The sequence below is a fragment of the Nannobrachium achirus genome (assembly GCF_963921795.1).
Source record: "Nannobrachium achirus genome assembly, chromosome: 12".
Classification (NCBI taxonomy): domain Eukaryota; kingdom Metazoa; phylum Chordata; class Actinopteri; order Myctophiformes; family Myctophidae; genus Nannobrachium; species Nannobrachium achirus.
Window position 1 is genome coordinate 7,418,458 of NC_137832.1, and position 12,389 is coordinate 7,430,846.

The 12,389-nt window shown below is 42.4% G+C and overlaps 1 protein-coding gene across 2 annotated transcripts in view; it reads left to right on the plus strand.

The window, feature by feature from the left end:
• Positions 1-11,780, plus strand: part of serinc5 (serine incorporator 5) — a 50,999-nt gene extending 39,219 nt beyond the window's left edge. Inside the window, exons 4-12 of one of the 2 annotated variants that reach the window (XM_080739612.1) lie at positions 388-470; positions 1,660-1,753; positions 4,284-4,495; positions 6,433-6,525; positions 6,862-6,988; positions 7,999-8,068; positions 8,623-8,662; positions 10,794-10,944; positions 11,619-11,780. In XM_080739612.1, coding sequence (XP_080595738.1) covers positions 388-470; positions 1,660-1,753; positions 4,284-4,495; positions 6,433-6,525; positions 6,862-6,988; positions 7,999-8,068; positions 8,623-8,662; positions 10,794-10,944; positions 11,619-11,763 — 1,015 coding nt within the window. In that variant the 3' untranslated portion in view covers positions 11,764-11,780. The remainder of the gene's footprint in view (positions 1-387; positions 471-1,659; positions 1,754-4,283; positions 4,496-6,432; positions 6,526-6,861; positions 6,989-7,998; positions 8,069-8,622; positions 8,663-10,793; positions 10,945-11,618) is intronic. The other variant, XM_080739613.1, reaches the window with a different exon arrangement.
• The last annotated feature ends 609 nt before the right edge of the window (positions 11,781-12,389 follow it).

Consider the following 12,389-nt stretch of genomic DNA (forward strand, 5'->3'; position numbering starts at 1 on the left):
AGTGTAGGAGAGACAGCCTCCTCCCCACTTTCGTTGTGGTTTGTAACATCGCACACATTTATCCTTATATAAATAAAAATCATCTAAGCATATCTAGCTCGTAGCTTAGCAGAAATGACATTTTAATATATATTTTCATGAACGAAAATGCCAGCTTCAATTACTCGCTACGCGAGACTACAGACAGTAGGACAGTTGAGGCAAAGACAGTGTTGGAAATACACAAGACAGTAGGACAGCTGAGAGGGAGACCGTGTTGGAGAGAGGAAAAAAGAAAACTGTCTCTTTAAGACTCATTCACGTTGTTGTGTGTTTGTTGGCTGCTACAGCTGTGTGATTAATTTAATTGGTGGGTTAATGGGGTATTTACTTCCTGTTGTGTTCCAGGTTCTGGCTGCTGAAGTTCATTGCTCTGGTAGCCTGCTGCGCCGGCGGCTTCTTCCTCCCCAACCAGGAGACCTTTCTGGAAGGTAAGGCTGGGTTTTATCACCACACTTAATATTAGTGAGGTCTGGTTGCAACCAGACTATAGCACTTGTCCCACTTTATTCCATCTTCCATCGTCTCCTAAGTAAACTTTTTTTTGTCACGCTACATGGTGGCAGCTAGCACGCACTCGGGCCATGTGTCAAATCGACCGGCTTCATCGGGACATGCATGCGTGCTATTTTGCTAAAAGATACTTTATATAGTTTATTGTATAATCTCAACTAGCTATTTTCTTGTAGTACTTGTCCGCCTTTATTTCATCCCATCCACCTTTCCATCTATCTAGATCAGGGGTTTTCAAAGTGGGTGACGGGGCACCCTGGGGTGCCGTGACGGCAGTCCAGGGGTGCCGCGAGATAATTTGATAATATTTGGAATTTATTTGGACACTTGAAAAAATATTTAGTATCATTTTAAACTTGAAGTACAAAGTTATTTTCAGTCAGTTCTAACCAAAATAGCTATTATCTCAACGTTTTCCTCGCAACATCATCACTAAAATATTGTCACTGTCGGGCAGAAACCTCACATCTCCAAGTTTCAAATGTGTACGTCTTGTATACGTCTGTGTACGTCTTGTATGATGAAGCCCTGCTTCATCATACAAGACTGTCGCAAAACAAGACTGTCGAAAACAGCTGATCTACAAGCGCTTGTAGATCTGCTGTTTTCACTAGTTTAGTGCATTTTATAGATGATAAATACAAAATGAACGGTTTTGGACATACAAGGTTCCCACCCGACAACGACGATATGCTATAAATATAAGGTGCTGGGAGTGAAAATTATAATGTAGGGGTACATGAAAATATTTATGGGGTGCCCTGAGACAAAAAAGTTTGGGAACCCCAACCCTGCTCTAGATAAACTTTATTTTGCCGTGCTACTCCTCCCAGCGTTTTGGCGGCACACACTTAAATCTAGTGGCTTCATCAGGACACACAGTAGTGCATTTTGCTAAGAGATACGTTGTATAGTTTAATTTATATACATTTAGAAAAACGAATCAATAGAATAATCGCTAAGAAAATAATCGATGTCTGCAGACCCTTTTTGCAGAAAGTGTATTTGTAATGAGCTTTCAATGAAGCAAGTATGTGTCTTGTGTGTGTAGCCTACTACTACTGATGTCTCCATCTGTCTGCGTGTCCTTCTGTCATCCGTCCACAGTGTGGCGCTACGTGGGCGCCGTGGGCGGCGCTCTATTCCTGCTCATCCAGCTCCTGTTGCTGGTGGAGTTCGCTCACAGGTGGAACCATAACTGGTGAGAGAAACATCTCCTCTATGACTGCATATTTACATTAATGAATCTATCATGATTAGAATGGTGTTTGAAGTTACAATGGGTTTGTATAGGAAGGGGCCCTGGATGGGGAGTATCTGATAAAAATTAACCCATTTAGGCTTAGAATTATTGAATGCTTTAACCAGTGAAAAATAGCAGATATACAAGCTCACAGCGCGGCACCGAGTGCCGCGCTGCGAGCTTGTAGATCTGCTATTTTTGAAAAAGTCGTGAAAATGTGTGCAAATCTTTGAATATGTGTATTTTCAAAGCGAACGTTTGTAACTCAAATTTTGCTTCAGGGTGGTCCCTGGAACTAAATGTTTTGAGATGCGGGTCCGTGGCCAAATACATATAATTTTGGGGGTCCTTCACATGAAAAGGTTTGAGAACCACTGACATAGTTGTCTCTCAAGAACAGACTAACTGAGCTCCAGTTAAGTGAAAAGGACCTTTTCTTTGACGATGGCTAGCCAGGTTGCTGACATGGAAACATAGGGTTTTTCAAAAAATCTTAGAAGGATTCAAAAGACACTTATAGAATCAGGTCAAAATTCTAATTTTTCATTTTTCAAAAATAGCAGATCTACAAGCAGCACGGCACTCGGTGCCGCGCTGTGAGCTTGTATATCTGCTATTTTTCAATAGTTAAAGCATAAAATAATGATACACAATAATGTGTACCCGTTATATCAAAGTTGTCAAATATGTGTCATATCTGCCATGTGCAACTTCAAAGCCTACAAGCCAAACAGAAATGTAGTCGTCAACGACAAAAAACACAATGAAATCGTCTAATAGCAATTATTTGACTGATAATTAATGGTCATGTAAGATTACACAATCGTGACAGCCCTAGGGTGATGTGATCCCACCTACGGGTGCTAGTCCGGAGCCTGGCAGCGGCGTTTTGAACCAGTTGTAGTTCTAGACCAGGGGTTCCCAAACTTTTTTTGTCTCAGGGCACCCCATAAATATTGTTTTAATCCGAGGCACTCCTACATTATAATTTTCAATCCCAGCACCTTATATTTATAGCATATCGTCGTTGTCGGGTGGAAACCTTGTATGTCCAAAACCGTTCGTTTTGTATTTATCATCTATAAAATGTACTAAACTAGTGAAAACAGCAGATCTACAAGCACGTGCTTGTAGATCGGCTGTTTTCACTAGTTTTGTGCGACAGAGGTTTCTGCCTGACAGTAATGATATTTTAGTGATTAGGAAAACGTTGAGATAATAGCCCTTTTGGTTAGTTTAAAAGTTTAAAATGATACTAAGTAGTTTTTTCAAGTGTCCAAATAAATTATCAAATGATCTCGCGGGCACCCCTGGACTGCCGTCGCGGCACCCCAGGGTGCCCCGTCACCCACTTTGAAAACCCCTGTTCTAGACTAATCAGACTACAGTGATGTCATTACTCCATTGGAGTCCATGTTAAAATAATTTACCGGGTCGCGGTAAAAGAAAAACATTTTAAAATTCCACAGACACCACCATTGTTCATGGGTGAAAGCATCCTACTTTACCCTACGTTAACACAAATAAAATCCACGCAGAAAGTCTTAAACAGGCGATAGAAACGTCAATGTTTTGATTCCACCGACGTCCGACGCCATTTTGCGCGGCCGAATTCATTAGGGGCACATGTTTTAGTAGTTTTAGTAGATCTAAGTTCAAACATTAGCCAAATTGTAAAATAAATATAAGAAATAGGCAAACATTTCTGAAAATAGCCGATCTACAAGCTCACAGCGCTCGAAAACATTGTATTGAGGACTATTTTCTGGGACCCATTTGAATGACCACCTGTGGGTCCCGGGACCCATTACATTGAAAACCTAGTAACATCACTGAAGACCAGTGGTGCTTTGGGATTTTTTTTCCCGGGCGGACGGTCATTTATTGACGTCACGTGCACGCGCGTGCACGCGCCTCTAGAGGCTATTTAGATAGAAAGGATGTCAGCAGATCTAATGGTGGGAAAACAATAGTTTTCTAGTCTTAATTACATTTGCATTGTTACTTAAGATGTTATGTTCTACTTTCTTTAAATTCATTTAGAAAATACAGCGCTGCAGTAGGATAGAGAAACAAAGTTTGCCTTGAACGACTCTCAAACACTCTAAATACCACAGTAATGGATGAGGACACACACACATCGACACATGCACATGCAGTCACAGCTGGAAACCTAAGTAGGCTATATATCCATATGAATAGAGGCTTGAGGACGCTCACACATTCACCACTAGAAACCTGTTATGCATAGTAGTAGCCACTGATTAAAGTATTGCTTGTAGTTATCGCGGATTCACGGGGTGGGGGGTTGTCGCGGCTCTCGCGGGGGGGTATGCACGCGTTTACACGGTCGTGCACCGTTCGGTGCCGTCCGTGCGCGTGCATGTGGGGAAATATTTCCGGCCACACGGCGTCCGGTCGCGTCCGGCCCCCAAAGCACTACTGCTGAAGACTACCTCTCTCTGTGTGCGTGTGTGTGTGTGTTCAGGAGTTCTGGTGTGAAGTACAACAGGCTGTGGTACGGCGCTCTGGCCCTGGTGACCCTGCTCCTCTACACGGCGGCGGTGGGCGCCGTGGTGTTCCTGGCGGTGTTCTACACCCACCCCGAGGCCTGCTTCCTCAACAAGGCCTTCCTGGGCATCAACGCCAGCCTCTGTCTGGTGGTGTCGCTGCTCGCCATCGCTCCCTTCATCCAGAAACGTAAGGACCATAGACTGTAGAAAAATATGGACGAAGCGAAGCCATTGGTTTCTATGCAGCGCAAATGGCCCTTTCTACCCCTTGGAATGGGTGTCGCCATCATAGAATTGTAAAAGCATCAGAGATGCTATTGGCTGCCAACGGTCACGTGCAACGCAGGGATACATGGGAGAATGTGGTCGGAGCCTCCCGAAATACAGCACACGAAGAAGAACACAGCCGGCTGGTATCAGTTTAGTTGGCCACGCCCCCCCGCAACTTTATCATTTATTTTAAAATACATTGGACCACATTTCGACAAAACGAATATGATGGTGATTAAAAGGCATTTTTTAACTAGCGATAGGAACCATACAGTATTCATGAAAATGTTAATTAAGGTTAGAAAACGAAAGGGGAAAATGAATGGGATCCAATGGAGGGCAATTCTTTTTGCGATCGGCTGGGGGGGAAAACGGCGCAACTAGCGACCAATCATAGGAAGTTTTAGTTCCGTATTGGAGTCATTTTAAGTCGGCAGAACTATGCCCCTGGTAAGGACACACACAAACACACACATACACTAGGGGTGGGCGATATGGTGATAACTATCGTCGAGACGATACAATGTCTCCACAATATGCATTTTCAGAGGTAGGGCTGTCACAATTATTACATAATCGTCTAATCGTGATTATTTGACATTATCGCAAATTATTTTGTCATAATCGTCATAATCGTGAATGTTGAAAAATAACATTGATAGTGGAAATAGCAGATCTACAAGCTCACAACGCGTCGCATCGCGACGCGTTGTGAGCTTGTAGATCGGCTATTTCCACTATCAATGTTATTTTTTAAGTAGTAAGTTGTCAAATATGTCAGTAATGCATTTGTATATTTAGGTTACGTGTCATATCTACCATATGCAACTTCAAAGCCTAAAAGCCAAACAGAAATGTAATTATCAACTACAAATACACAATTCAATCGTTAATCGGCAATTATTTGAGTGACAATTAATCGTCATGTAAAATGTCATATCGTGACAGCCCTATTCAGAGGTATCGTATATATCGTGATACAACGAGGGAGCCTTATAAAACATCCTGTTTAATCGTTAATGCAGAGATTCATTGCAGAATTCAATTTAAACTTGCATTTTGGTCTAAATCAGTAGTTCTCAAACTTTAAAATGTCAAGGTCTCCACTTTACTCTGACAGTTTACAAATGAAACTAAATGGACCCGTAAGGGTCCATTTAGTTTCATTTGTATACTGTCAGAGTTGCATACTTTTAAAGTTCAATTTAGACCTCCCAAAAGGAACCCAGAGAGTCTAGTTTTTGTCAAGTACCTTGAAAAATAACCATAAAAACCAGCATGAAAAAGAATTGTGATAAAATTGTGTTTCGTGATAAAGCTTGGGAAAATATTGTGATATTGTATTTTTCCATATTGCCCACCCCTAACACACACCCACGCACGCGTGGAGACACACACACACACACACACACACACACACACACACACACACACACACACACACACACACACACACACACACACACACACAGAGTTTACAATTTAGGACAGGGGTCTTCAACGTTTTCAGGCCAAGGACCCCTTAGTTGAGAGAGAGATGAAGCAGGGACCTCCAGAACCTGTTAATAGATTCCATTATAGTTTCATTGTTTGACAACACAATCATCAGTGTATTTTGGATTCTTGTCAATTTGTGTTTTCAGATAATTAACCAGTTCACTTTGTACTTAGTCTGCTCTTTTTCCCCTCTACACCAAAACTCTTTGCCGAAAATAGTCGATCTACAAGCTCACAATGCCTCGCAGCGCTTGTGATTTACACTTTCATATACATGCGTAGTGCCTACACATCTTCCTCATTAACCGTGTGTGTGTGTGTGTGTGTGTGTGTGTGTGTGCGTGTGCGTGCCTGCAGTCCAGCCCACCTCCGGTCTGTTGCAGCCAGGAGTGATCAGTTGCTATGTGATGTACCTGACGTTCTCAGCCTTCTCCAGCAAACCCAAGGAAGGTCAGTCACTTCTCCAGCCTGTTGTTGTTTACCTTGTGCCCGTTGGGGGATTATCTGTGTTTTACCTGCTCTATTACAGTGGCCCTCAGAAGCCACTGAGAAATTGTGAAAATAGCAGATCTACATGCTCACAACGCCTCGCAATGCGAGGCGTTGTGATAGAACCATGTTAACAATAGAGCCCTGTTGTACAAAATGTAATGCCTCAACTCTTAGTGCTCGTCAGAGGGGTCCCCAGTTAAAATATGATTATACTGAAAAGGTTCAGAACCACTGCTTTATTATAGCGATAAACAAATTGTGTGCGTGTGTGTGTGTGTGTGTGTGTGCGTGCAGTGATTAACGTGGCCGGGACCAACATGACGGTGTGTTCGTTCCCGATAAACGCCGGCTCGGACAGCGACAAGAACATTGTGGTGGGCTTCGGGACCGCCATCCTGTTCAGCTGTATCCTCTACTCCTGGTGAGACAGACACACACACACACACACACACACACACACACACACACACACACACACACACACTCACACACACTCCTGGTGAGACACACAATTCAATTCAAAGGAGCTTTATTGGCATGAGAAAACACACGTTTACATCGCCAAAGCAAGTCTCAAAACATAATAAAAACAGGTGAAAATGGGGACCATATATACAGTTGGAGGTTCAGCATTGTGTAAACAGAACATATATACAGTTGGAGGGGGTACAGCATTGTGTAAACAGAGCTATAGTTAGATGTTGTCTTTATGTTCAGTATATACAGGGTATGAAGCTTTTTGGAACAAATGTCAGCATTTATTTTTTCTCAATACGATTTCAATAGTATACAAATAAAAGAAAAAAGCCTCAAATTTAAAACGTGTTTAAAGGTAGCAGCTCTGTTTATACTGTACTGTATGTGCAGTAGGTCTAGATGCCATTCAATGGTTTGTAGTCCTTAGGGTGGTTGTATTCCATTCTCTAGCCTTCTTTTATCGCAACAGTTCACAAATCTTGCTGCTGTGTTCGCACATTGTTGTATTTCTCCCAGTAGTTATGGGACACACACACACACACACACACACACACACACACACACACACACACACACACACACACACACACACACACACACACACACACATACACACTGACTGTATTTTCACATTTTAATCTACTCTCTTGTCTCATAGTAACACCACACATTCCTCCGATTGGCTGCCACTTGACAAAAAAAAAGAAAGAAATGCTGCATGTGATTGGTTGTGATGGGACTTGCTGTGTGTCTCCATGTGTTTTCTATTAGGTTGTTTTCTCTCCTGTCATCTGAAGCTACAAATGAATGACAAAAATGTGTGTCTGTCTCTCTCTCTTTCATTCTTTCTCTCTCTCTCTCTCTCTCTCTCTCTCTCTCTCTCTCTCTCTCTCTCTCTCTCTCTCTCTCTCCCCTTCTCTCTCTCTCTCTCTCTCTCTCTCTCTCTCTCTCTAGTTTGACCAACACCACCAGGAGAATCTCAGCAGCTCTGAGGGTGCATAGGAACGGTGAACCGGAGAACGAGGTACACACCAGGCTCGACATTAACCTTTTGAGGCACTTGTCCCTTTGGACAAATACATTTCCTATTCACTTGTCCGGGCACAAAAGGCACTTGTCCGGAATAAAAAAAAAAAAAAGCTTTCTCTTTTGCCCTGTAAGGTCTGGTGTGTCACAAGACACATTTCTTTTCACAGGTTTAAACTGAACTGGGTACATGGTATTTATACCCACCAGCACACTCAAGAAACCTTACATTATCATATGATAAAGTATGGGAAGTCCATATTTTGCACGCAGCACAAAGCTGCTTGGAGCGTCACAGAAAAAGTGAAACCAAGAGCCACAAGTCCATTTTTAGTGAAGGGGGGTGTGTGTGTGTGTGTGTGTGTGTGTGTGTGTGTGTGTGTGTGTGTGTGTGTGTGTGTGTGTGTGTGTGTGTGTGTGTGTGTGTGTGTGTGTGTGTGTGTGTGTGTGTGTGTGTGTGTGTGTGTGTGTGTGTGTGTGTGTGTGTGTGTGTGTGTGTGTGTGTGTGTGCGCGCGCATGTTTTAAACATTGTTGACTCTCTCCCCTCACAGAGAGCACGCTGCTGCTTCTGCTTCGGCAGCAATGACACAGGTGAGACCCTTGACCTTTTGACTTGGAATTTGAGCCGTTAGACCCCCATCTCAACATGTTTAGTTCCAGGAACAAACATGTTGGCTAAGAAAAAATATACGTATTCAAAGGTTTTCACGAACATTTTCTCCGTTCGGCCGTTGAATTGTTTTCACCCTGGCTGCAGAAAAACGCATTTATCTCATATCACGTGTTTGGTCAAAACAGACTGTTTTCTATGGCAGGGGTTTTCAAAGTGGGTGACGGGGCATCCTGGGGTGCCTTCATGCCAGTCCAGCAAGATAATTTGATAATATTTGGAATTCATCAATATCACTTCACTGTACTTGATGAGTTATTTTTCCATCTACGACAACTCTCTTCACCAAAAATAGCTGATCTACAAGCTCACAACACGTCACAACGTGACGCGTTGTGAGCTTGTAGATCTGCTATTTTTGGTGAACCTTCCCCCCAGAATAGGCATGCTGGGGTTCAAGTGGTTAAAACGTCAAGTATAACGTTATTTTCAGTCAGTTCTGATGGAAACGGATATTTCCCCAATGGGATGTAAGATTCTAACTAGCAATATGTTCAGAAGCATCTTCCATAAAATGTTGTATTTGAACACACACACATTCTGTAAGAAGCATTCACTACACAGTTAGTGAATATGGAATATAAATATGGAATAGGTATTTTTTCACACATCAGTGCTGTTCAGACTCGCAGAGCAAGCATTGATTGGTCAGCAAACACCCATGATGTCACTGTTACTAGGAAGATAAGGGCCAGCCAGGTTAACAACATGCCACTGGCAGATATTAGGAATGCCCACACTGACACCTAGTGGAGGAACAACACACTGCAGTCTTCTACAGTTTACAGTTTAGGCATTTAGCAGACGCTTTTAATCCAAAGTGACTTACAATAAGCAGATAAAACATCACAATAATAAACAAGATAATATGTCAGTACATCAACAGCAATATAACAAATGCAAATGAATATCTATCTAGAAAAAACACAATATAATCATAAATCATAAATCATAAAGTTCTAAAAACCTAAAAAACAAATGTGCAATGCTTCTAGTTTACCGTTTCCCAAAAGCTCTTGTATAGTGGTTACTGGATGCTGTAGATCAGTGTTTCTCAAATGGGGGTACGTGGGGGTACTACAGGGCAGGGGTCCCACGGTCATGAAATTCCTGGAAATATTTTGAAATTAGAAAAATATTTTTCCAGTACTGGAAACGTTTTGGAATTGATCAAGGGTCCTGGAAGGTCCTGGAAAAAATATGCATTGTTTTTGGTGATTGATTTTGTTAACTCATTTACTTTGAGGGTTCCTTGCCGCGATTTTCTAACCTTTTGACATGGGCACGTGCGTGTCCATCGTGGACGATACGCACGCACGCCACGGCCCGTTCGCAGCGTGCACGCTTTATTTTTGCTACACTGCCTGTCTTTGGGCTTTGCACATAGGAGTAAGTGACTCGTTATCGCGCTGAATTATTGTTATATAGTCCTGGAAATTGGCTTAAACATTCTGGAAAGGTTTTGGAAAAGTTTTTGAAATTCTTTGGTAAAGATGTGTGGGAACCCTGACAGGGAGGGGGTATGTGAGAAGAACTAGGACATGGGAATGTGTGTTTTAGTGTTATGGTCAATGCTAAATGCCTGAATTGTAAATTGTACGTAGGGCTGTCACGATTATGACATTTTACATGACGATTAATTTTCTCTCAAATAATTGCGATTAACGATTTAATTGTGTTTTTGTCGTTGACAATTACATTTCCGTTTGGCTTTTAGGTTTTGAATTACACATGGTAGATATGACACATAAGCTAAATATACAAAGCAATTACTGACATATTTGACAACTTTATACTTGAACATTGATCACATTGATAGTGGAAATAGCCGATCTACAAGCTCACAACGCGTCGCGATGCTTGTAGATCTGCTATTTCCACTATTTTTGACATGGAAGCGATTATGACGATTATGAAAAATAATCACGATTATGTCAAATAATCACGATTAGACGATTATGTAATAATTGTGACAACCCTAATTGTACGTGTGTGCAGCAGATGACTAGTTATGAGGGGTACAGTACAATAATGTGAATGTAATGTGTGCAGCAGATGACTACGACGAGGAGAAGACGGAGCACACGGGGCAGGACGTGTCGTACGACGAGACAGAGGCCACCGTCTACAGCTACTCCTACTTCCACTTCGTCTTCGGCCTGGGCTCGCTCTACGTCATGATGACCGTCACCAACTGGTTCCAGTGAGTAGACAGTACCATTAACACTTTAACATGATGACCGTCACCAACTGGTTCCAGTGAGTAGACAGTACCATTAACACTTTAACATGATGACCGTCACCAACTGGTTCCAGTGAGTAGACTGTACCATTAACACTTTAACATGATGACCGTCACCAACTGGTTCCAGTGAGTAGACTGTACCATTAACACTTTAACATGATGACCGTCACCAACTGGTTCCAGTGAGTAGACTGTACCATTAACACTTTTAACATGATGACCGTCACCAACTGGGTCCAGTGAGTAGACTGTACCATTAACACTTTTAACATGATGACCGTCACCAACTGGGTCCAGTGAGTACGCTTGTACAAAGAATCAGGGCTACAAACACAGCGTCAGACAAACTCACAAACTCACAGTCACAACAACTGGGCAATAAAAAATATATACAAGTTCCGTTTCCGAATTTGTCGTTTCATATCTTTCCACAAATTATCATAAAATGCTCAACAGTGGGCTCGATAAAAGCCCGGCTCAATAAGCAGGATCGATAAGGTGCTCATTATCAATAAAAGTTACTGGTGACGCTGGGCTGTTTACGAGCTGATGTAGACTCTTTACAAATGTTTATTTGTGTTTATTTTATTTTTTTTATGCAAAAAGCTCTTTGTTCTGTGCTTTCCGTCCAGCTACGACACCCACAAGATCGAGAACCTCCTGGACGGGAGCTGGTCGGTGTTCTGGATCAAGATGGTGTCGTGCTGGGTGTGCCTGTTCGTCTACATGATGACGCTGGTCGCTCCCGTCATCTGCCCCAGGCGCTTCGAGGCCTGAGGGAGACAGAGAGACGCGCGCGCACACACACACACACACACACACACACACACACACACACACACACACACACACACACACACACACACACACACACACACACACACACACACACACACACACACACACAGTAGTGAGAGAGAGGTTAATGTCAAGCCCTGGTGTGTACCTCGTTCTCTGGTTCACCGTTCCTATGCACCCTCAGAGCTGCTGAGATTCTCCTTGTGGTGTTGGTCAAACTAGAGAGAGAGAGAGAGAGAGAGAGAGAGAGAGAGAGAGAGTGAAAGAGAGAGAGAGAGAGACACAGACATTTTTGTCATTCATTTGTAGCTTCAGATGACAGGAGAGAAAACAACCTAATAGAAAACACATGGGTGGGCGATATGGAAAAATATTACTATCACAATATTTTTCATGTTGGTTTTAAGTTAGTTCTTTTTCAAGTTACTTAACAGTACAACCACCTACATGGTAAAAAAACGAAAGGAAAAAAGAGTAACACATCATTTTCACCATTGGTCCTCAAAGTGGGGTCCAAAGTGCATTCCTTTTGGGAGGTCTAAATTTGACCCTTACAAGTCTGTAACTCTGACAGGATACAAATGAAACCAAATGGACCCTCATTT